At 41.5% G+C, this 26,431-nt stretch overlaps 3 protein-coding genes across 3 annotated transcripts; 1 reads left to right on the top strand and 2 right to left on the bottom strand.

The window, feature by feature from the left end:
* Window positions 1–12,064: 12,064 nt before the first annotated feature.
* LOC129589950 (uncharacterized) lies at window positions 12,065–13,346 on the top strand. The gene is made up of 5 exons (XM_055484893.1): window positions 12,065–12,180; window positions 12,265–12,334; window positions 12,503–12,649; window positions 13,034–13,159; window positions 13,339–13,346. Exons 1-5 carry the CDS (start codon window positions 12,130–12,132, stop codon window positions 13,344–13,346), a joined length of 402 nt encoding a protein of 133 aa, XP_055340868.1. The 5' UTR covers window positions 12,065–12,129.
* A 6,059-nt stretch (window positions 13,347–19,405) lies between these two features.
* Window positions 19,406–20,106, bottom strand: LOC129589949 (uncharacterized). The gene is made up of 2 exons (XM_055484892.1): window positions 20,070–20,106; window positions 19,406–19,740 (listed from the first exon to the last, which is right to left on the bottom strand). The coding sequence occupies exons 1-2, from the start codon at window positions 20,104–20,106 to the stop codon at window positions 19,406–19,408; spliced, it is 372 nt and encodes a 123-aa protein (XP_055340867.1).
* Window positions 20,107–25,739: 5,633 nt separating this feature from the next.
* Window positions 25,740–26,114, bottom strand: LOC129589948 (papain inhibitor-like). Its single transcript, XM_055484891.1, has one exon. The coding sequence runs from the start codon at window positions 26,112–26,114 to the stop codon at window positions 25,740–25,742; it is 375 nt and encodes a 124-aa protein (XP_055340866.1).
* Window positions 26,115–26,431: the final 317 nt, after the last annotated feature.

The following is a 26,431-nucleotide window of genomic DNA, read 5'->3' as shown; positions in this document are numbered from 1 at the left end:
AGTTACGTGGCAATTTAACCGGATTCTCCGTTTGAATCCAGACCTACAGGCTCTGTACCTGGAGATCAACCGCAGTCTCCCCCGGCCGATATCGGGTAAACCAGCCGATTCACCGGTGACCACGACTACGCGCGTCTCTGAACGCGCTGCCATTCCCTGAAGAGGAACAGCGACGGTGATTTGGATACTGGTGTACCAACGACTCCGCCGCGACCTGCTTCCCCATGTCTCTAATGGAACATCCTAGGCAGACCAAGTTAGAACACTTGACCTGCACCCCCTTAACGAACCCCGATGACGATGACCACCTGCCCGCAACAGTACCGGCCAGTCGGTCTTCGTCAGCGGCAAAGAAAGATTTCCCCGCGGACGTGAGTCGTCTACCCCCAACAGAAGCGGCTAGGCGTCACAGGTTCGCGACAAAACAGAATGGAAGAATCGGATCTGACGACCCCAGGGACTTGCATGTGCATGAACTTTAAACCAAAGAGCTTGTCTCGTCAACCGGGGCCACAAAGACCCTTAGCGTTGTGAGCGAGCGCAGTGCATGATGAAACGCCAGTCAACCGGCCAACAGATGCCAAGAAACTCCTACCTCACAGGACTTGGCGACCCAGAGGCAAGTTATTCGGATTGACCGACCTCAACAGTAGCTCGGATCCGACCTGGAGTTCACGTCAGAAATAACAGAAGGAACGGAGTTGTGCTGCCGAACATCCTTCTGCCAGTCCGAACTGACCGTGGGATGTCCTGACACCAAGGACCCGGCCAACTGTAGCCGAACGCACAGAACTCCTAAAATGAAGTTGACAACCACCAGATGGAGGTCGGAAGTAAGCGACAACAGCTCGGAAAAACCAACCAGACATAGGAAATCGACCTCTCAGGGGAAGAACTTACTTTCCCGGCGGATAGACACAAAGTTTATCCGACCTAGAGAAGTCGGAAAGTAGCCGACCTCCGAACTTGGACATGGATATCCGACCTCAAGCCGAGGTCGGAAGTGACCGTACAGAAGTACGACAACAAGTCGGCAAAGGCATTCAGAAGTCAAGAACCGACCTCCTAACGGAAAAATCCGACCTTCGGACGGATGGAAACATAGTTCATCCGACCTCCCGAAGTCGACCATAACCGGCCACATGTCGGAAGTCGGCAATTTAGTTAACATGACGGAAGAAGAACGATAAATATCTGCAGTGGACGAATTCGACTTGGAGGAACTTGTTTAGCCCTACATGGGCATGTCATTGCAGGTTAACCCTAGTCGACCACTGACGGATAGGATAACCGACCTCGACAGAAGGTCGGATAACAACGGAACAGATGGGATGGAAGTCGACTGGACACCTCCATCGCCGAAACTCATAAATTCCGACCGGACCTTCGAGCCAGTTCGACTCGGATTACTACAAACCAGGCTCGTGGTAGCAGATTGAACGGTTGTAACCGACCACTTTTGAACGGAACTGCTGTACATGACGACCACAAAAGCCGCATGACCTACATACAGCTTTTTCCGACCTGGACTTTAGCAATTCGGAACATAGCCGAATTCCCCCTAGCCACCGGTCGACTTACCGGTAGGCCGACCTTGGTCGAACTGACCTCGGTTCTATCCACCATTCAGAGAGGATGCCTCGGCATTTGCACCTGCAACAGTGCCTCTCTATCCCGAACGGACGGATACGAGTCGGAAGTAAGTGTTTAACCGTGCTTATCCGACCTCGGTGAATTTAACCGGTTACGACGGGTAACCCGGGAACCCATGCCCCGGACCCAACTTACCGGATGAAAGCCGACAGGAGACCCCGTGGAGACTCAACTGCCCCGTGGACGTCATCCTAGTCGGAATAGGACTCCCGGACAGATTTTTGCATTTTTTTAGCATTTTTCCTAACAAACGGAATTGTATTTTTTTAGTTCGATCTCTTTAACAGATCTGTTTTGTAACCCCTTTTGCTCACTGGAATTGTGATTAAACTTTATTTCATACTTTCTTTCGCGCTGTATACAACTTTCATTACATTTTTCTTTCACAATGTTCTCCGCTGCCAACAGAAGCAAGAAGCCAGCCAACAGAAGCATCACCGGTCCAACGAAACGCCCGAGCGGCTTCCGGATTTCTCGGCCGTGAGTGGTTTCCACTCATGGGTCTGGAAGTGACGAAGGGACGGTCAACTAGACACCGGACTCCCACTGCTAGAGGACGCGTACCAGCGACCCCACATTGGGTCCGACTGGAGAGTTGTGCGGTACTGGTGCGGTACCGAGTCGGAGCATCCTTCGCAGGAGCTCGGATTCCCGCCCAGAGGCATGTCAGAGGCACATGACTGCGCCTGGTGCATACGGCCCACCATGGACGTACTGCACTCATGCTTGCCATATCGCCTCTCTCGCTGTACGTACGTGTGCTGCTGCACTGCACTCATATCCGCTGAAGCGGATATACGCGGCGCACACACTGAGCATACTTGCTCTCTCGTCCCTCTCTCGCTGTATGACTCAGCGTTGATACGCTCGCGTTGGATCGAGTCCAGTCTGCGCATCAACACACAGCTGATGGCTCACACCACGTGCTTGCCGCCAGTTGCTTCTTTCACGCCTTGGCGAACGCTCAAGAGCTTTTTAGCATTCACTTGCTTGCTTAGCCAACAGTGCTTTGTTTTGCTTTCCCTGCTATTACGCAGCATTGTTCCCTTTATTGGTACAATAAAGCATCACTCGTGATCTCCTCGCGCTTGCCTGTTACAATATCTTCTATTGTAATTAATATTCTGTATGTATTACACCCAACAGGTAGTAGCGCGTAAATTCAAGTTCAAATTTGATCTAAAACTGCGTTTTGCGAAACTCATTTTATTGCTTGCCAGTTACCACAGTCTCCAGGTTTTATCGCTAGCCTTGGAATTGGCAGTGCCGCTGGCAGATGGCAATGCCACGTTTTACCCCCTGCCGAGATGCTGAGTTCGTATTGAATGTTTTGGTAATTTTTCAAAGAAATGCGTTGAGCCTAATATACTCTGTAGTTCTTTGGAGCCAGAGTTTTGCAGGTATGGTACTATCTTCCTCGAACCACTCAAAGAAATTTCCGGCGATTCACCTTATGCAGCATTTTACCAGGAAGATTTCGTGATTTTTGTTGATTAGACATGGCAGTGTTAGAAGAAGCATACTTTAAAAACGCTTGATAGCTAACCTTCGCTGAAGCACCACAGTTGGCGGCAGCTGAATGACGGGCTATCAGTTGGACGAGGTTAAACGCTGCAAATTGCCTCCACCGTCTGGAGTGCAGTTCACGGTATAATACACATACCTGGTACTTGGCTTGCAAAGAATCTACTCAAGTGTATTTTCGTCGGCTCGTAAATAATAATACTTTTTGGTCGTAATGCGGGTGCACACGCCCGATGTTTGAATTCCCGCTACCTATAAACGCAGTTTCAAGTATATTCGCAAAATACTGGAGCTGGCCCGTCCGCATTTTGGGAAATACTTAAATCTCTCAAATATTTAACGGAAAGGCTTTGAATTCTACAAAACTGTTAAGCAATTTTTGCTAAAGCTGCAGACCGTAAGCACAATAACCGCCACGGGTTTCGCAGAGCTCTTGTACTTGTACGAGTACAGGAGAAAAATTGGTGCAGCGACTGGTATAAAATCATTTGATACCGTCGGCTGGACTACGCCTCCCAAAATTATCCACTCAACGATAATCACTGATTTCTGTTGGTTGTTTTGTAATCACTGATTTCTGTTGGTTAATGTTTTCATCGTTTCACAGTCGGCATTATGAATCTTTTCGTGACCTTTTTCCTCTTTGGTGCTATTCTGGCTCTTGTGGTAAGCACCAGCAGCTTATCGTACTACACTCTTGAATTACTTTCGAATACAATTTTAGGTATTTTTGGATTTTGCTCTTATTGTGTTACTTATTGTGTTTTAACACTTTCGAGTTACTTTCGAACGCAAATTAGGTATTTTCGGATAGGTGGTCTTATTGTACCGGCCTTCATTTTAGGACGCCATGCCGGTCAAGGAAGACTCATCTTCAACATTAGCGGAAGAGAGCCAGAAAATCCGAAAAATCTCTGAGCCCGGTACGTAACACTGCAAGATCTGAAAACTCCATCGAAGTTTGTTTTCTGCAGCGTGTTTTTGTAATACTGTACGCTGTCGATACCGTTGGAAGCGGTATAAACCATAACTGATAACCGACAGCAAACTAAGCATTAACTCGTAAGCACTGAGCAGTCTTACAAACAAGAACATATAGGTAAAGATTCACAGGTAGATTTATTCTGCCAGGCACGTTTTTTAAATAGCCGCCCAGAATCCTGCTTTGGTACGAGTATATTCTTCCATCATAGTTCCATGTTTAGTTATTGTACCAGTTATTTGATACGCTCACATGGTTCTTGCGGTTAATTTTGTTATTAGAATTTATTGAATGCATACTGCATGTACCAGAACTATATAATATTATTATGTTGTTTACAGTTCTAGAGTCTGTTTTTAGTAGCCTGAATATATGCCACAATGTTGTTTATGTAGCAACAAACGGATCCCGACACACCAAGAAACGATCTGAGCCCGGTTAACTCCGAGTCATGTGAGATACATTATTCCACACTGAGCTTGAAACAAACTTCTACTGTAGTACGAGTATCATTTGAACACATTTAATTTCATCGTCCAGAATAATTTTTACACCGCTGTTATTGAGATCAGCCGTAGCGAGCGGAGTCTTAAGAACAAAAAAATGTTGAGTGTTTATATTTTTATATTGTTTCGTGCTTTCCGCTGGCTACTGCAAGTGCTGTATATTGCATTTTTTGGCTCACAGATAATACGTCTTGATAACGTTGCGATTATGTGTACTTCTAGCAGTGCTTATGCATATGACATTTTGGCATTTTATTATACGTGAACAACCTTGTTTAGCACCAGAAATGCGCCCCGCCAAACCAAGAATGAAGCGCAGTATGAACACTATCGACGAAGTGTTCTGCGACGACGAAGAATGGCGTTTGAGTCCAAGAAGATGCGCATTCCTATCACATAATGTACGGGAAATACTTTAACGCTCGGTATTTTTGATTGTTCGTATTGCCAGCTAAGGTCAATTTATGAAATGGACTGCTAAAAATTTATGGACCATATTTTAACAAGCCAGGCGTATTGCAATTTTTCGGCTCATAATTGCTGTAACTCTTGCAGTGATAACGTTTCCGCGGTGCCTTTTTCTGGTAGTGCATAATATGCACATGAAATTTTCGGTGTTGTAAAATATGGAAACAATCTTGTTTAGCGCCAAGGAGACATCTCGCAGCCAAGAATAAAACGCAACATGAGCGAAAACAATGAGGCAATTTGTTCGGGGGAAGGACGGCGTCTAAATCCAGAGGAATGCGAATTTCGAGAAATGTATGGGAAATAATTTAACGTGCGGTGTTTTTCGGTTGTTTGTACTAGTTTATGTGCCGATTTTCAACATAGGCTTGCAACCAGTAGGATTGCATGAGCAAACGCGTCGCTACTAATTTATCGGTCTTGTTTTCAAACGTCTGCGGAATTCAAAATTGGGCGCTCCAAATAAATCTAATTTTACGGCTGTCATTCGCAAAATAATCTTTGCACAAAACGACATTGTGCAAGCAGAGAAACATTACGTAAATTCTGATAAAGCACAGTATCGGCATACGCGCCTTTTTGGCCTATTTGGCATGATGTCACAATCCAATATAACAAGAGCACAATCAAACAAAAAACGGTCGGAATCTCGGAAAAATGGGCAATGTTATTCACCAAATTAATCGTGATAAGTTATGTGACTCCGTGGATTACTAATAAGGAATTTGCTTTTAGCGGATATCAATAAAATTACGGCTGATGGATTCTCAAAATGTGTAACAAAAGTCATCGCAGAAATTATTACAGCAGACCGCGTTCGCCGTTCAATAATTTGTGTCAGAGTATTGTCAGATAGCGTAAGGCTACTGATGGTTTATGGTGGTGAATCGCCTTTACTGAGTAGCTAACTCAGACACGACGCTAACCCAATCGTTCTGCTAACGTTGACCTTTATGTACACTCATTTAAGCTAACACTGCAACAACAACAAGGCTAAGAAGACATTCTAGAGAACACTTTCCAAGACCAGATATTCCAGAGCAGTTAGCCATGCAAGATGACATTAATTTATTCCCAAGGAGTTCTTCTCCCTCAAGCACTCAAAAGTGATTTCTGATCCAAAAATATGAAAGATGAGAGAACACGCCTTCAACTCAAAAGTACTCATAGACAAACCATGAGTCCACATTTTATTCATTGTTTTATGAAAGATCAATGTACACGTAACACTTTATTAATTGGCTGATACTTTCTGGCCACTTCCTTCCGCTGCAAACCGCACCACAGAATGACTGTCCATATATGTAGAATGTACTTCTACCAGTCGTACTCGTGACACGCTCCTTCTTTGGACCGAGATGTCCTCGGCTCGAACGTCCACAAATTCCATCCAAACATCCATCGCTGAAAGAGTGAAGACCGCCGCATTTTAAAAAAATTGAAAGCGAAAATACATACGGTACACAAACAAATAATTAGTATTCGACAAGCTTAAACTACCGATGAATTTTATTTCCAACGTATGTTTTTGCATTTCTCCTTAATGTCCACTAAAATCTCAAATCCGGATTTCCACCCGCGCGGTTTTGCTAGAATGTGATTCCACAACCTGACGATTTCTCAGTGAAGTGCTTGTGCAGGAAATCGTTTTGCCGGTAGCACAAGTGCACGAGTTTCACGCGTTGATTTCCCGTTAGCTGTCGAATCAGTTTTTAAGTGGACACGCGAGGTGTTGGAAGGGGCCCATCCGCTGTCAGGAATTGTTTGTACTGATTTCACATATGTTTTACCGGAAAGGCTGTGATTTGTGCAAATTCGTTTTGCAGAATTTTTGGACGTTCTGAAGTGTTCAATAACCGCCACAGCTGGCATTGCTGTCTTACGGATACACCAGTATTCGTTATGTTTGACGTTGCAGTTTGTCGGCACTGTCTGGAGTGGATTTCACATTACGCCAAACTGCTGGCAACGTTCTGTACAGGAAATTCAGTGTTAAACGCACGCTCGTGATTAGCAGAATACACACAAGTGGATACGCGGAGCGCTGGAGATGGCCCATCCGTTACCCGGGAAGCACTTTTAATTGCCTCAAATATTTAACCGGAAGGCTTTGATTCCTGCAAAATTCCCAAGCCATTTCTCTGAATTTGGCGATAGGTAAGCACTATAGCCGCCACAATTTGAACAACTAACGATAAGCGGAGCAAAAATTTCAATAAAAGCTTTTGGAAGCGTAAAATGAGTGGCGATTCTGACACTACGCTTTTCAAATATTCTAATTTTTGTGTCACAGTTTTTTCGGTTTCGAATCCGCCATCATGAACGTTTTGGTACCATTGTTGCTTAAGGCTGACTTCTGGTTTTTCTGTATTCACCACACAATCTACATGCCGAGGCAGTGAAGTTAAGATAATTAATTTTGGAAACTTGCTTGAAATTGTTCCGCCTTGCTTTTCGTTCTCTTCCATCGACGTAGATGATGGCTCTTCTTCAGGAGGAGCCATCGTTTACATCGAAGGAAGAGGACAAGAGAACTGCTCTTTAAAAAAGCAGGAGACCGGTAAGAGTCAACATACCGCATCTGAACGTCACTGAAATTACATGGTTGATAACAATAGTAGCACTTTTTAACCAAAATTAATTTTACATTGTTATTGTCGTCCGCTAGTCACTAACCTGATTTACTAAGCTGTTATATCAGGTTTGTGACTAGTTCCTGCAACGAACAATGCATCGAACTGGTAAATGCCATCCTTGCGATAAGAATAAAGAATCGCGCGATTTATTTTGTCTGCGCTTCCATTTAGGTATCAATATTTTTTTTACAGCAATTTTTTTCTTTGGTTAGGTTCAGTAACTTCAGTTATTTAATTTGAACGAATAATATGGTGATTAGATGGCTCATCCTGGTTGCACTCCTTAAATTGAACAACCATTTTTGTTAAGATTCCGCTCAACCGAGAAAGAACCGCAACATGCATGCATTGTGTTAAAAGGAATAAGTGAGATGGCGCTCATATCAGCGCCATTTCCCTTATTACTTTTATTACTTGATGATGCACCCTTTCAATTTCATCCGAGCGGTGATGCCCTGAGCTTCATTGGCAAAACAACCTTGAATACTCCGCCGATGGGTGCCTGCGGAAGGTCAACACTGAAAAGAAAATTGTTGGTGGCCGTCAACAAGATGCAGTACGGAGAGCACAAGAATCCCAACAAGACGCCCGTCTGCGCAACTGCGCATTGGTCAAAGGTGTGAACTCCGGAAAGCAGGTCAAGGCTAAGGTGGTCGATCGCTGCGCCAGCGGCTCTGCTGATATGTCCCAGCCGCCTTCCCGAAACTGGCTTCCAAGGATTTACGTTATAACCAGGTAACCTGGAGCTTTTGTCTGTATTGGCTGTATGTGGCTGGCAATCGTCTTTCAATTGTTTCCTAAATACGATTTGTATTTGTGTCGCGTCCTGACTAAAGCCATAAGCTTTTTCGTTTCTATCCTGCAGTATCCGCAACCTTTTCCTTAGTTGCCTTAATTTGTTATACAGTTGTTTATTTAGTTAAATGCGCATTGCGCAATCCATTGAATCACGCTTGACAACAATGGCTTTGTATATTTTGTCTGATAGTGGTCTCAGATGTCGTCTCCAGAAAATCATAAGCGCTTTCTCTGAAATTTACTAAATACAAATATTTAGAATTGATTTGTATTAAAAATATATGTTGTTATGTATTCTACGAAACGTGTGAAAACGCGGTGAATAGGGACACGATTGATTACCGTGGGCGCCATTCACCAGAGGAACATCATATTTTTTAAAAATAACGACAAGATTCATCGCGAGCCCTCGTACCGCAAACTCAAGTGTACTACAGATAGATTTCTTGACTAATAAAAGTATTCAGTAAATGAAAAGGCATGTAAAGCCAGTTTTACGAGTTTAATCTTGCAACAGGTGTTGCCGAACAGAGGTAGCCCGGTACCTCATAGGGATACCGCTAGAGGCAAAAAACAGGAAAAGACAGCACATCAACCGTGCATTTAACGCCACATCACGCACATAAGATAATTAAGGTATCACTGCCGTGCCGACCAGGAGTGGCTGAAAACCTTTTTTCACTCTTTCCAACCAAGCCTTGAATATTTCTTCAGATTTTTCTCGTGCACGCCTCTGAATAAACAAACATGCAACAAAACGGACAAACTGCTTCATAGAAAATTTAAGCAAAAAAACAAGATAGCGCAGACTGCAGAGGATATCATTAAGATTTTCTTTATCAGTCGCACGATATCTAAACCATTGACCTAATATACTAAGAAAAAGCTTTATGGAAAGTTAAAGCAAACGAGGAAGCGGAGAATGCAGAAAGGGGTGTTCCTTACAGCACGACAGAAATTTGCAGAAGGCAGGTAAATACGGCACAAATTACAGCCAATTTATCATTTAACGTAGTTCCAACCTGGTCGATATTGAGGTCCTCGGAAGCCAACTTCCTAAAGGCGGCTGAGGACAGCTGGATGGCTTCAAGGACGCATCCTTCACAACGTTCGACCACTTTGACCTTGACCTGCTTACCGGTGCTTTGACCAACTTTGTCCACTGCTTTGACCAGGGCGCATTTGCCGCAGACGGGGGACTTGTTGGAATCGGGGTAGTCACCGTACTGCACGCGGCCGATAGCCATGCCCATTTCGTTCGCAGTGATGACCTTTCCACAGGCTCCATTCGCTCCCGGATTGTAGATAGTTGCTTTGCCCTGAAAACCCCAAGCAACAGCGCACAACCCTACGAAGACAACAACACCAAAAAGGAAGCGAGCGGCCATTTTAGAAACAGATTAGTCAGAAGAACGACAAAATATAGAATCGGTAGAGATGCTGTGCTGTTATTGACTGTTTATCAAAGAAATGGGTTGAACCTTATATCATTTTTAAAAGCCAGCGTTGTGCAGATATGGAAAGACTTTTCTCCGAACCATTCGGACTGTGTTCCGGGGAATTATCTTATACAGCAAATTACTGAGAAGATTTACGTGACTGTTGTTGATTCGGCATGGCAACGACAGACCAAGTTTACTTTAAAAACGCTTAAGCATTATTTTCGCAGAAGCGCTTAACTGTAGGTAGCGGAATCATGGAGATATCAATTATTATGCCAAAATCCGAACGCTGCAAATTCCCTCACCGCCTGGAGTGGAGTTCACGGTATAATACGCATATTTTGCTGTAACGAATCCACTCAAGTGTATTTTCTAATGTTTGTAAGTTTCGCATACATGCAAATTACATAGAAAATTAGTTTGCCCGAACACTGTAAACATATTTGTTAAATTTCTTCAAAGCTCCGCACAGACTTATATCGCATTATCTGTAATTCAGATTATTCAGTAACATTCAGCAGTGGATTTTCCGTTTCGCACTAATAAAGCTGGAGTCTGTAATAAACATTGAAATACCTGAAAATAACGTCGCAAAAAAAATCCTCATGAATTGAGTGCCGTGCTTACCACAATTACATAAGCGTTGCTCAGTTAACGACGAGCTTTCGCTTCCGACTTAGAGATATTTTTGCATGACTGCGTATGCCCAAAACTAAGGCCTTGGCTCAAATTCGAACCGTATCTCGCTACGGTACGGTGTTGGTCAAGCGGCAGTGTCCTTCTGTGCCTGTGCGCATCGGTATGACCCTAATTCTGAATTTCGAATTCGAAGCACGAAAAATAATAAAGATAGTCCGATGTCGACTCGTGTTGACCATTTTGGTGGCTCTTAAACTCGTAAAAATACAGCAGTTAATAAAATATTTCTATATAACATCAAAAACACAACTTAACGTTTTGTGTATCAATTAAAACGCCGTGCTAATCACTTTTGCTAAGCTTTATTTAGATTAGGAGCGTACGATCGTGCTTTCTTAGGCCTTTTTTGTAGTTGAACCATTAATTTTGTAATTCATTGACAACATATTTTTTGCATGCACCAATAAAATAGCCCCATTATCGTAAATATTCTACAGCTGTTCTAAATAAAAGCAGTATGTGCAATAATGGTCATACTGGTTGTAGCAAGTTGTTAGTTGTTACCGTCAAAATTCGAAAGACGTGAAAATAAATTAAAAAAGCCAACATGTAAACTAAAAATACTGAAATTTGAGATACCGTGCACACAGCCAGCACCCGTGTTTTCCCGTGCCCGCAGCATAGACCTATTAATTTTTATAGTGATTTGAAATTTCAGACGTCAGGTTAATACGAGTATTTCAGAACAATAAACGTAAAAAACTGCAGTCGTTACATTGTTAGAAGAAGTTAAAATGCCTTGGTGAACGCGTTGGCCCAAGTTGCGTTTAGTTTGGGGACATGCGATCAATTGTAATACTTGCCAATCGCTGCATCATTAATTGGGTGACGCAGTCGAAACAAAATTTTAATGTGACGGCATAGTGGCCGAACACATAGAGCAGTTGGCTCCATTACTGCAAAAGAGTTCTCGGCACCTTGTACGTAGTGTGAAAACCAGACATTTTACTGCAGTTACCCTCTACTTGCCAAATGTAAATTGATCTCTCGTGTCTGTCCTTGTGAATAATATACACAAACGAAAGCAGTTATTATTTGCTCTAAAGCAAGTGCATACGTCGAATTTTGAGTTCCCGCTATCGGACCACGCAGTTCTCAAGTGGATATGCGAGGTACCGGAGCTGGCCCATTCAGTACTCGGGAAACACTTCTGTTTTCTTTAGTCTTCAACGAAAAGGCTTCGCTTCCTGCAAAACTGATAAGCAGTTTCTCTGAATGTTTCGAAAAGTAAGCATAATAACTGCCAGGTTACTGAGCAGCTCTCATCTATGCAGTAGAAAGAATGAGCTCAGTCGTACGGCGATACCTATAAAAGCGTTTGTAATATCTATTGAGATGCACTTCCTAAACCGTTATCTCCACAACAACTTCTGAGGTTAGTTTTTCAACGTTTTTTTCGTCCCACTACGACAATCGTCATTATGAAATTTTTGGTGACCTTACTCCTTTTGACTGCTCTTATGGCTTTTGCGGTAAGTGCATTCGGGCTTTTTGCTTTAAATGTCAGAGTATCGATTTTATGAGGTTGATTGGATTATATCGCCGCATTCTTATAGGCTGCCATGCCAGCCAAGGAAGATCCACCATCAGCGTCAGCGAAAGAGAGCCCGCCAAAATCGGGAGTCGGTAAGTGTCAGTGCAGCGTAGGGAAGCTTCCCCGAACTTTAAGTTTTCGCTGAACTTTCACTGCTGTACAGTTGCCGTTGACATGTACAGTACTTCAGTCAACTGAATCCACGTAAAGGTTATAATAACTTGCGTATCTGCCCGATAAACGTCAACAATGTTATTTAGCGCCGGAAACGGATCCTGGCACGCCGAAAACAGGCCCCTACACAAGCTCTTCATCTCTCGTCCTGGCGAATCAAAAGGGAAAAGATCCCGCTGGACCGAGCCGAATCGGCCGCCCAGAACCTGGAAATCCCGATATCCCCGAGTTCGGTAAGTTACATTTCGCGAAACTTGATCGAACTTTTCCAAATATGTACGTTCGTTAACTTTAACTTTTTTCAAAAGGTTTTTCAAAGTTCAGTTTTACGCAGTAGCCTTTGATATCCTCCACAGGGACTGAATAATGAAATCCTGAAAAGCAAATCCATGAAGTGTACATTTTTATTCAGTCTGGCGCAAGCTACTGACAGTCAGTCTATTTAAAACCTGCAAAGTGCGGTTTTTACAGCTTACAGTTATAATACAGTATTACCTGAACTGATAATAATCTCGCTTCTATATTTCTTTTAGCGCTCACCTGTTATATTTATATTTATGGTGTTGTCACACATACAGCATTTTGTTGCTTCAATATACACAGACAACTTTGTTTAGCACCGGAAATGCGTCCCGTCAAACCGAAAACGAAGCGCAGTTACATGAACATCGGCCCCTCTTTTATTCCTTGTACCGAGGAAGAAACCCGTATTAATCCAAACGACTGCAACAAGATTCCGTTTTGTACATGGGAACAAAGACGTTTGCATCCGCAGTATTGCGCATTTCAAAAATAACCGTCTCAGTTTGGCTTCTCAATTTTCATCAGGCCAGATCAATACCATTGCCATTACTACAAACGGTTTCTGAAGTCTTATTTGGTGAAACATTTATTAACAAACCGTGTTCATTGTGTTGTCTAGATTGCTAATTTTTTGGTCTAATGAAGATCGCAGTACTTATTTTAATCGATTTGTCATCAAAGTTTTTGCAAGAAAAATTGTGAAACAAAATAGTTCAGAGTTAGCTGTTTCAATAAATCTAATTTCATGCTGGTCATTTGCAAAATAAGTCGTAAAACGCAACACTGTGTGATCGGCGAAGTAAGTATTGCGCATTTATTATGATGCTTAAGTTGCATATATCCCTGGAGCAAGATGTTTCTAACAAAGTCACCAAAATCCCCAACTTATTCCTAGGGAATTTTAGTCTCTGAATAAATAGTATTATCAACTGCCAAGCTAATGTGAGTGGTTGAGACCTTGAGCGTTTCCTCAGAAAGCAATGGATGTGCTTTTGTGTTTTTGGCATTTAGCACACATCAATTACATTGTGGCTGCAAGCATCCACAAAAAAAACGTCTCACACTCGTCAGTGCAAAAATTACCTCGCATTACAACGTGCCACGCTTAAGGATCTCGAAACTGTCTGCATTAAAAAGCCAATTTCAACAGTCCGGAGTGGTTGAGCCTCTGCGCGGGTTTTCACAACCGCGTTGAGGATTATGTTACTGTAATGTGCGTTGAATAGAAGCACATATATAGTATTATTATATACAAGAAACGGCTTCGGCTTTGCCTCCGCGTTTCTTGTGGTCTGCTGTCGGTTTTTCGAATGATTTGATTAATTTAGTATTACTGCGTGCACTATTTGCGATGACTATAGTCTATATGCACTAAACAGTGGTCTTACTTCAGTTCTTCACCACCTATCACGATTTGCGCTCAGAAAAATAAAGGAAATTTGGTTACTCAAACTCTCAGTCGGCTCTGCGCATTGGACAGTAATGGAAATTGGTCACTCACTATACAGTGCAGTAAACAGTATTGGTACTTCAGTTACTCACCACCACTCGATCCGTTACGTACCGACCTAGCGAGCAATGGCTGTTTTCAGTAGGTCACCACTCCCCTACCGGTTTCTGCACACGAGAATAGTGGTACTTCGGCCACTCGTTATGTGCGGTTCCAGTAATGGTAGCTCAGTTACTGGTTCGTTACCACTCGTTTGGTTACTCAATCACCTAGCGAGCTCTGTGCACTGGAGAGTAGCGGTAGTGCGGTAACTGCGGTTACTCACCCAGTCACCCATCTATCGAATAGTAATTTGATCACTCAATTTGTACACTAAATAGTAGAAATAGTTCGCTAGTTCGTGTATACGAACCCCTGGGACCGTAGTCTCCAAATTAATACCCGTTTTCTTAGGAATGATAGATGTTTATGAAGCAATTTGTATTTTTCTAAACTGTTCTTTGAGTCGATGTACTGCAGCGGTAATACTTTGTAATTTATGTAATTGATAAATTTTTTACTATGTATGGTTGTTTTCAATGTGCACACTGCACAGCCCTTTTTGCACTGATTATGATAATCAATATCATAAAATTAGCCTTTATAATTCATTGCCGACGAGGATGCCGTTTATTTTTATAGTGTTTGTGTAGGGAATATAAATTTTCCGATTCGAGCAGTGCAGTCGGGTTGGCATTTTCTGATCTGAAGAAACTAATTTATTCCGTATTATACGGAATGATTAATTTAATGGACCGTACATGCTGATTAATCACTGTCTTAAGTTTTGCTCGGACTGTAATGAAAGGTCAGCCCGTTTGACGATTACTGTTTTCAGTTTCTTTTACAGCTGCTTTGAACGAGCGTTCTTATTCCTAACAAATCCTAAGTCATATTTTTGAGCGCTTTAAATTGTTAACGATTTACTGAAACGAAGCCATCCACTAGCAGCATCTTTGTCTTACTGCTAACAGGCTAGTGAGAGGCTGCTTTAGTCTTGCAGGAGTAAAAGTTCAAACCCTTTTTTTAATTTGCTGATCTAAAAAGGTGCCAGTTTAAATTTACTGAGTTTTTGTTCTATGCAACCGGACTCTGAAATTATTTTCAAGGTCACCTTGATCTTTCAGCTTTACCGGCACCGGCGTCTGTGAACGGGAGCCGGAGCGAATAATTACCAAAACTAAATGCATGCGACACAGTTTCCAGACATGCTGAATCGAATGACGCTAGCAGTTTTTCGATTAATTTTTTGGTTTGTTCTGACCAGATCGTACGGGGTTTTCCGTTGTAATATAGATCTTTTCCTTGATAGGGGAAGTCAGCTGCATACTGTTCCAGTCATCTGTTTGCATTTCCACGTCAAGGCTGAGCAGGGGTTTTCAAAGCGCTACATTTACACCTGCACACTGGCGCAGGTAGTTGTACCTTGTAAGCTGTAATAGTAATAAACAAGTGCTGCAGCGACCGTATAACATACGTAGGTAATCACTTTATACGCGTTAGTTGAATTCGAATTTTTGATGGATGCCTGATTTCCAAAGTATTTTGTGTATTTGATAGATATCTGTCTATATATTTATATAATATGCGCGTGTTCTGTAATTACTGTACATTAGTCTTGTTCTCATTATGAGGGTTTGTATAGATGCAAACCGTCGTTTGTGAGTTTATGATGAAGAAGGTGCAGGCTAGTAACGAAACTTACCAAAAAAGCCAGAATAGCTTGCATTACACTTTTTAACACTTTGTGGTTTAAACTTTGTAATTTAAAAACTTATGCAATGCAACTGCACAGGGTTAATGTACACGCTAGCAATAAAACACACCGAAATCCAGAATCAAAGCCGCAAGCACTAGTGCCGCGAAAACGTGCATAATGCCGGATGGAAAACAGAAAATACGAGCCGTATGTGTGTCAGACAACAGGAATTAGTTGTCCGTAAGATTGTCGTGGAAATGAGCAGATAGCTATGTCTGAGCCACGTCTTAAAAGAATTCCCGCTGATCATGAGTTGCATTTTTACCGTAGAGAAACTGTGGCGGCTAGTGTGCTTATCAACACATTCAGAGAACGTGTTAAGCGATCTTCAAAAATTACAGTCATTCCCTTGAATAATATTTAAAACAGCTGAAAGTATTTCCTAATAGCCTAAGTGGGCGCGTGCTGAATCCACTTGAAAACTGCATCGCAAGCTACTGGAAACTCAATCCTAATCCTATGGGCGTGGCCAAACTGTCCCCCTGCCTTAATAATATGCTGGAAGACCGTCCGGTTGTGACAGCAGACTTAATTAAGCAAAACCGTCTAAGTGACAATCCGAATTCGTGATTTGGTGCTAATTAAGTTGACGTGTTAAATTTCTTTTGGCATCATGTTCCAGAAATCACAATAACAACGTTGCTGTCTTGTAAAAGTACAGTAAAAAATTTACAATACAAAACAAACCGAAAACGTCAAACGAATAAAAACCGAAAATATCGAACGTTAATTTATTTCTTGTACTCAAACGATTTGTGATATTCACATCCCTTTGGATATGAAAGCCATTCTTCCTCTGAACAGATGCTTTTGTGGATGCTGCTCGTACTGCGCTTCATTATCGGTTTGAATGGATGCCTTTCGGGTTCTAAACAAAAATTGTTTGCATGTGATGAAAAGCCAAAATGTCATAGCATAATCACAGTTTGATTTGTCTGAAAGACCGATCACCTCGAGTATACGGTTGCACCTTTTCTTATTTTTGTTTTAAAGCTGCAATGCGCGCTGCTCGACTTAATTCCGTTAGAGTAACGCGTTCAACAGCGTAAAATTAAACCAGGACAATAAAAATTAGCGACGAATTAAAATTCCGCGAGGTCCTTCTAAGTTGGCGTTTATGATTAATGCAGTAGTAACAAGTAAAACGTATAAGTTTGACTTCTGTTTTTCGTTACTGTATTCTCCGGGATATTTTTAAACGGTTCTTATTTGAACCGTTTAATTTTAAACGGTTCTTATTTTAACCGTTTATTATTTTAAACAGTTCTGCAGCATTCGATATCTTGTCATATGATATCGACAACAAAAAAGTGTTCTTCCAATGTTGATGCAATAAAGGATCCGGATAACTACCTTAAATTTCGTAAAAGCCAAAAAATTACCTAAGTTTATACTTCAAAAGGTCGTTAACTTTACGGTAGACAGTCATGCAAATAATGAGTGTCTTGGAATTATGTTTTTGCAGGTCCGGTTTGATACTCCCGCGTGCAGCATGAGTTCCAAATTGCGACGCGCTTGTGTTTAACGATTCTTTTTCTTGAGAAAAATAATTCGCTCAACAAGTCGTAAATGGTGGTACCGGTATTTGAGAGAATTTTGGATTTACTTTCGCTGTTTAAAACTGAATACTTAAACAAGTGCATAGATTTGTACATAAGTTCTAACGTATTCTGACAGTGTGACACCTACCGGACTCCGCTATTTTTACATCCTTTGCGTTCTCTTCGTCTGACGGTAATGATGTGTCGTTCTTGACCGGCATGGCGCCCTAAAGCAACGAGACATTTGCAACAGCTTTCCGTAAACTTTACTCTGTAAATCACAAATAACTTACCTCGCAAATTAAAATACGACGGCTAGTAGCTAATGTAATGCACTTACCACAAAAGCCAGAATTGCAGCCAAAAGAACTACGATAACGAAAACGTTCATAATGTCGAATGCGAAACAAATGAAAGGTAAATAAAAGAAGTAAGATGTCGTTGGAATGACTCTTTAATTTGGGAAATGTCTCTAAACTGACGCTATCACACGGTTTTATAGCAACCGCTACCAAGCAGAACGCGTCTTTTCGATGGTATAAACACTGTTACGAAACTGTGGCGGTTATTATGCTTACGCTCTGCAAGATTCAGAGAAATTTTTCCCCGGTTCTGTATGGTATGATTCAAAGCCTTTCCGCTGCATATGCGAGACAAATAGAACTTTTTCCCGAACGTCGGATGGGCCCGCTCCAGCACTTCGCGTATCCACTTGAAAACTGCGCCGACAGCTAGCGGGAACACAAACGCTCAATATATGCACGTATTCAACAATCAAATTACATAATAAATTCTTGTACCTACAATAACCCACAAAGCGGTTACATTGCAGAAGTTTTTTAATTACAAAGTGTAATAAAGTTATTTTGGACAATGACTTGAAATAAGTAGCCGTGAGCCGTGTTTTTGTAAGTAAATTATAAAAGTAAGTGATAAGAAAGTAAGTAAATTATGAAAAAACGTAATTTTTAATGGCGTAACATAACTGTACTGTACCGTAGACGAGCATCAAGCTGTAATACAAATATAGATCGAGAAAACTCTTGGCATACGTTGCAACGAGCCATTCTGCTATAAACTACCAGTTAAACTAGGGAAGTGCCAACATAAAAAGACCGAAACGCAGTGGCAAAATAAATAAATTTAACATGTATGTACATGTTTTCGATTTTCATCTGTACTTTGCTGTGGTTTCGGAAGATATAACATCAAAACAAATATAACATCAAAACAGTGAAGTTCACTGTTTTGATGTTATATCTGAACGAATAAAATCCATTACGCAACTGTACGTCGGCATCATTTCTGAAAGCAGAAAATAAAAGACAAAATCGAACTGGAGGTTCACAAACGTTAACAGAACTTCGAAATTATGGCGAGGGTTGACCAAAGGTCATATGCGACCGGCAAAAATGTCCCCCTCCCCTTGGCCTATCTCCCATGCGGCGCAAATAATAGCGCTTGCATTTGCATGCAGCGCAAAGAATAATGTTTCTGAGCAAACCTACAGTACAACTAATCTGAAATCGGAAAAACAAAACCTGAAAATAAGGAAACTAACTTCGTCAAAACCGCGAAAGGCGTCAAAATTTCCCTGATTCACATACTCAAATGCAAAAAATAGAGAAATACTGAAATACTGATTTTATATTACTGTACCGTGTTATCTATAGAAACAGGCCGACTCAAGCTGGTCGGTAACCTGTATCCCTCTTTCCAACCGAATCTTTGAGAATTTTTTTATTTTTCATTTATCAGAAGCACCACATCTAAATCAATTATCTCCAGTATTCATCTAGAAAAAGCTGTATCGAAAGTTGAAGCATCTCTGACACCATGCACGGCAGATGTTTGAAGAAAACACGGAGACAGGTGATTATTTACTCGTACAACCGATTCAGCATTCAACGTAATTCCAAATGACTTGATTGAGACGGAGGTCCTTGATAGCCAACTTCTTGAAGGCGGCCGGGGACAGCTGGATTGCGCCGCTCATACATCCCCTGCATCTTTCGGCCACCTTGACCTTGACCTGCTCACCGCTGTCCACAGATTTGACCAGGACGCATTTGCCGCAGACGGCCGCCAGGCTGGGATTGCGGTAATCTCCGTACTGCACGTGGCTCAGGGACACCACCATATCGTCGTCCGTGTTGACCTTTCCGCAGGCTCCCGTTGCCGGATGGTATAGAGTTGCTGTGCCCTGGAAGCCCATAGCAACAGCGCACAAACCTACGAAGACAGCAACACCAACAAGAAAACGAGAGGCCATTCAACAGAAAGCTAGGTAAGAAGATTGAGAAAACAGAGAACTGGTAAAGAACTAGAGACGCTGGGTTGGTAGTGAATGCTTGTTACTGTTATCAAAGAAAATTATGGAGCACTATATAGTTTTTCTGGAGCTAGCGTATTGCTGATTGATAATAATTTCCCTCGAACAACTTCAGATATGTTCCGGCGAATCACCTTATACAGCAAATTACTGGGAAGATTTTATAAATATTGGTGACTGGGCAAGCAGCGTTAGACGAAGTTTGCTTTAAAAATGCTTGATCGCTAACCTTCGCAGAAACGCGGCACTGGTGGCAACTGAATCATGGAGATATCGGTTATATCAAGTTGCAAATTGCCGCCACCGTCTAGAGTGCCAATCACAGTACAATATATGTACATATTTTTTGGTAAATAATAATCCACTCAAGTGCATCTTCAGCTGCTCGTAAGTTTTGAATGCATGCAACCTATGTAAAGATTTGGTTTGCGCGAACACCTTGGAAATTTATGTATTTGTTTAATTTCTGCACTGTTAATAAATTCAAGTACGTTATGTGATGGGTACAAGCCCCGAAAGGGATGGCGTAGAGGAAGTGTTATGCTATGAATTTTGTTTTGGTACAGTTCATATTATGTTCTTACTCGTATCACGTATGCGATAATTATTTAGGGAGTTACGGAGTATATTATACTAATCGGATGCCGCCAGTTTCCAAAGTTTGTTTTAATTCTGGCTGAGGGATAATTTTCATAAAATCGCTTTCCTGGGAATATTTAGAAATACTCCATCGTTTGTGATTTTGCTGTATTGCGCGTGCGCATTCTGCTGTTTGAATTCCCGTTAACTGTCGACGCAGTTTTCAAGTAGATTCGCAAGGTGCTGGAGGTGGCCCATCCGGTATCAGGAAAATACTTGAATTTGTCTCAAATATTCAACGAAAATGTTTCGATTTGTACAAAACCGATAAGCAATTTCTCTTAAAGCTGCAGATAGTAAGCATAATAGCTGTTACGGGCTTTGAAAAGCTCTTGGACTTGTGCCAAAGATAAATTCGTGCAGCCGTTAGTATAAAAACACTTAGTACTGTCGTGAACTGCATCTCCGAAACTAGTCACTCAACGATAATCTTTGATTTCGTTTGATTAACGTTTTGTTGTCATTGTGTCACAATCGGCATCATGAAATTTTTCATGACCTTACTTTTCTTGGGTGCCGTTCTGGCTTTTGTGGTAAGTGCATTGCACCAGCTGCTTGTCGTACTCTGTATTTCAATTTGGAGTTGCTTTCAAATACAAGTCTACCTAGCTAGTCCTGGAAAATGTTTGAATTGCGCCCGGCTTCATTTCAGGGCGCCGTGCCGGTTAACGAGGTTTTACCATCAACATTAGCGAAAGAGAGACAGAAAGCTTCGGCAATCTCTAAACCCGGTACGTGTCAATTCACCTTTCGAAAACTTTACCGGAAGTGTTGTTTTCTGTTAATTGCCACTGCTCAAGTATACTTTTGCGCTGTTACCGTTGAAAGCGGTGCGATAACTGATTATCGGCAGCAAACTAAGCACTGAACAGTGCAGCCTTACAAACAAGAATATACTAAAAAAATTAACTATATACAGTAGTTTGTAGCATCAATATAATTATGCTAATAATGTTTTCAGCATCCGAAACGGATCCCGACGAATCGAAAAACGACAGCAACACGAATATTTCCGAGCCCGGTAAGTCAGATTTTTTTTTATTTTTTATTTTTTATTTTTTTTTTTAACTTAATTGTGCATGAAGTTAAAACCACACTTCTACGAGCATCATTCATTATCATTCGCTTACTTTATCGTGTTGAAAAATTTTAACATCGCTGTCACTGAGACAGCAGTAGCGAGCCGTTTTCAAGCAGAAAATATAAAGTCTTCTTTATTATTTTATTCCATGCGTTCCGCTGCCTACCATGCAAGTTCCGCATGATGCATTTTTCTCGACTTACAGTTATTTCCTGCATTGATATATATTTCCGGTTGTGCTTAAACATGTGTCATTTTGGCGTTGTAATAGGCTCGTACATTAACGACTTAGCACCAAAAATACATCCAGCCAAACCAAGAATGAAGCTCGATATGAGCACCATCAAGGAAGTAAATTGCTCCAAGGAACAATGGCGTTGGCATCCACAGACATGCTCATATCTCTTAATGTACGTATAGGAAATAATTAAACGCTCAGTGATTATTTGTATTACGGATTTTCCACAAAGCTAAGTTGGTGCAAGAAATGCACCGATGTAGATTTCAGGTAATGCATATTTCAATGTGTATGAAATTTTGACGTTTTTATACAGTAATTACGAACATAACCTTGTTTAGGGCCAAGAGCGCATTACTGCGTAAACCAAGAACGAAGCGCAGTATGAGCGAAATCAATGAGACAGTTTGTTCGGCGGTTGAACGGCTTTTGAATCCAGAGGAGTGCGAAATTCGAGAAATGTATGGGAGATAATTTAACGTTCGGTATTTTCGGTTGTTCGTACTAGTTTGTGTGCTAATTTTCTACATAGTTAAGTAAAACCGCTTTAGTAAACGCATCGCTACTATTTTATCGGTCTTGAATCAGTAAGTAGGTTTTTCAATAAATTTAGTTTCGCGGTCTTTTGCAAAAAGTCTGTACAAAACGACATCGTGCAAGCAACAAAAACATTGCGTAAAATCTGATACATCGTCGATATATAGCAGTGTCGTAATCAAATAAAAAAACAAAAATAATTCGTGGCTGAATCTCGGAAATATTGGCAGTTTTATGGAACAATTTAATCGTGATAAGCTGTGTGTCTCCGTGGACCACTGAACAAGACATTTGCTTTTAGCGGATGTCGATAAAGTTGCTGCTGTGGGCATAATAAAAAGTATCACAGATATTATTATTGCAGCAGACCGCTAGACGATCTGCGCCCGAGCATTGCTCAGCCGCTCAGCGGCAGTGATTGATGATTCTTGCCAGGTTGGCGCCCTGTGGCGGTTGGCAGCCGTGCGACTTATTTGCGACAGGAAGTTGTAGTAGGCCCATGGAAACTAGTGCTTATCCCGGCACTTTTTAAACAGCTCGCGTTCGCAAACTGTACTGTTTGTTAACTGGGCAGATACATGAAAATTTACAGAAAACCATCCTCTGCACACGAGGAAATAATGCGTGATAAAAATGCTTACAGTATTCTTAAATTAAGCGGTAGCTCTATGGCCACGGTGTTACTCTACCGCCTTAAATTTTAGCACGCGACCAGAAACACAGCGCATGCGTAGTTTTCCTGTTGGTGCACTGTAGAATCCCTGTTTGTTAGTGACATCAAAATGACACACTGCCAGTCTGCAGTCCAGGCGAGAATCACGAATTTGCTCTGATTGATTTACTAGAAATATAAAAAATGCATGAGCCGCACAGATATACGCGTTACCCTATGCTGAATTTCCGTACCGTACATAATATATTAATGTATGTAAAAACAGAAAGAATAAAACCGATCCGTATACTATCAGTTTAAATTATTAAGTAAAATTATAAATTTAAAGAAAAAACGAATATTTTAACAGGTTGCTATCACATTTTAACAATTTTAGGGTGAAAAAATACATACATAATAAAATTTATACGAGACATAACTCGTATTTGACAAGCTTAAACTACAGAAAAGTGCTTATGCAGGCGGACCGTTTTGCCGGTTGCACACATGCACGAGTTCGACGTTGAGTTCCCGTTAGCTGTCGACGCAGTTTTCAAGTGGATACGCGAGGTGCTGGAGCGGGCTTATCGGCTGCCACGAATCCAGTGATTTCTGCAAAATCATTCAGAAGATTTTGTGAACGTTTTAAATAAAATGCACAATAACCGCCAAAAGTCTACTACATTGTAGTAGACTTACAAATGCACCTCAACAGAGGGGGAATTCTTATAAAAGCGGGTGCACTAGCTCCGCTAGACCTATCTGTGCATTTCCACTATAATCGTACTGACAATTGATTTCTGTTGTTTTGCACACGCATTCTCTGTTTCCCATTGCACAATATGCACGTCTGCGCGATAGTGCTGCTTGCGGTTGCTGTCCTGGCTTTTTCGGTAAGTTCATCACAGTCGGTTCATCAACACCATGCAGTCGCACTGCTTGCATGAACGTTTAACTTGCAAATATAAGTTATTTCGGAAATTTGTCTCAAATGTGCGGTCGTGATTTTGCAGGACGCCATGCCATCCAAGGCATATTCTCCATCAAAGTCACCGAAAGAACACCCGCAATATCCTATAATTTCCGACTTCAGAAAGTGTCAGTACAGCTTACAAAAGACTCTAGGAAAGTTCTATTTTTAGCTAATTTTATCGCCTAAAATTAATGTTTACACCGTTACTATTGATATTAGAAGCGAAAAGATCGAAGAAATTTTAAAAGTAAGAAAATTTAGGCGCCTTTTATACATTTATACATTTGGTTTGAAACTTATTCACATGTCTAAAAACTTTCCCGTAGTATTTTTAATTTTATCGTCAAATGATTTCGTTAATATTACAATATTTTGTCAGAATATTTTATATCTACAAGTAACAACGCTATAATTTTCAGCTCTGGATATAGAAACAACCACGCCGGAAACCAGCCACAATACGACCACCTTAGATGAGGTTTTGATTCCGGTCTATAATAAAACAAGAAGCCACCGGAGGAATGTAAGTGAATTATAAAAATACAGTACGTGATTTTAAAAGACGCTTTTTCAAGTACCACAGTAACAGGTAATAAGATATCATTATTCGTCACTTTTTATATATTACCAGTTACAAGGATGTCATAAGATGTTCAAGTTTGAGAAAAAGTTCCATTTTTTGGCTTATGATCTTCGTTTTTAGTCTATGTACAACTCTGCCACTTGCGGACTGTCGTGGTTCCGGAAACTATGCGGCTGATGAAATGCTTAAAAGGCTCGATCATCCACAGTATTCCATATTTCCTAATGAACAGAAAGTCATACCCAGTTTTTCCCTGAAGACCACGTCGATTTCTTTTATGTACGTCTAAGAAAAACTATGCTACGGAGAAGCAATCGCGACTGAGCAGAATGCGACAGTTTCCAGATATGGTTTAAAATATTGCAGTGATTGGCAAACAACCGGAATTTTAATCTTCTTTTTTTTCTGTGCAGCATTCAGCGTTAAAAGTCTGAACTGGTGTTGTATCTTTCGCGCCGGACAAAACTGTAACTTAAGAATCATGGGCAGTCGATTGCGCCGCATGACATTTTGGGTGGCCTGCAAAGAGCCCAGAATGATTGAAAATGTAAAATTTCTGCATATCTTCGACCGATTTCTCTAGATAAAAGTAAGCAATCTTCAAACGCTGTTGGCAAATTGAAGCACTGGCGTCACTGGTGTCATGCATTTTAGCATGTGCGCTAACAATAGTGATTGTGTGGATTTATTTAGATGCTTAGTTTCTCAATCACAAGATTTCGTTAGGGTATAAATGCACATCTTTGTACAAAAACATCCAGTGCGAACAACATCCTGTTGCTGAGATATGGCGAATTGAAATCGCCAAAACGGTGCTTTAATTAACGAGATTTGCAATGAAAATGTAAAAAACGGCATGCAGAACAGATCAAGTTGGTACAAAGTACAGAGTAGAATCGAAATGGTTACAGGCGTTTATGAACGGCGGCAGCTCGTTCAATGCAGGGATAACGTTGTCGGCCACCGGGCAGTGCCAGTACACAAACCACACATTCTTCAGCACCACAGCAAGCGGCCAAAATAATTAATCTAGCATGACGGTGCCGACTCGGGCTGGCTTTTCCCTTAGTCAATCTAAATTAAAGCAAAAAGGGTACCGCGCGGAGACTGTATAATAGCAAAGAAAAGCGACATCACCGACTGGAAATTCAAAATTATCAAACAGCACAAAAAAGATGTAAGCAGTTACAGTCACTTCAGCACTCAACATAGTTCCAGGTGACGTGTGTTCGACCAAGGTCCTCGGGTGCCAGCGACTCGAAAGCGGCCGGGGATAGCAGGATGTCGCTGCTGGCACATCCTTCGCAGCGATCGACAACCTTGACTTTGACCTGCTCACCGGAGTCCACATCTTTGACCAAAGTGCACTGGCTGCAGACGGGCGCCTTGTTGGGGCTCTGATGCTCTCCATACTGCGTTTTGCTGACGGCCATCACCATTTCATCTTCGGCGCTGACATTTCCACACGCTCCCCATCCCGGAAGGTAAAACGTCGCTGTGCCCTCAAAACTCAGCACAACAGCACACAAACCAACAACGACAGCAACACTTAAGAGGAAGCGAGCGGTCATTTTTATAGAAATGTAGGTTTAAAGCTTGAAAAAGCAAACTTATTTCAACTGAATGTTTCGCTTTGATCAAAGCGAAAAACGCTGATCTTTGTATAGCTCTCACGAGCCAGCTTTTGTAGCTGTGGTAATAATATGCCTCGAACCATTTTGAGTTTGTTCCGCCACCACATTATCCACCAAATTACTAAGCAGATTTCTTAATTCTTCTTGGAAGAGCATGGTATAGCGTTAGACCGATTTCACCTTTCCATATACTTAATTGCTATTATCCGCAGAAACGCGCAATATTATGGATTCCGCTGGTAACAACTGATGGA

The sequence above is a fragment of the Paramacrobiotus metropolitanus genome, unplaced genomic scaffold, assembly GCF_019649055.1.
Source record: "Paramacrobiotus metropolitanus isolate TYO unplaced genomic scaffold, Prichtersi_v1.0 Parri_scaffold0000038, whole genome shotgun sequence".
Lineage (NCBI taxonomy): Eukaryota > Metazoa > Tardigrada > Eutardigrada > Parachela > Macrobiotidae > Paramacrobiotus > Paramacrobiotus metropolitanus.
Note: the sequence above shows the minus strand (reverse complement) of the source record. Positions and strands in the feature narration are given on the sequence as shown.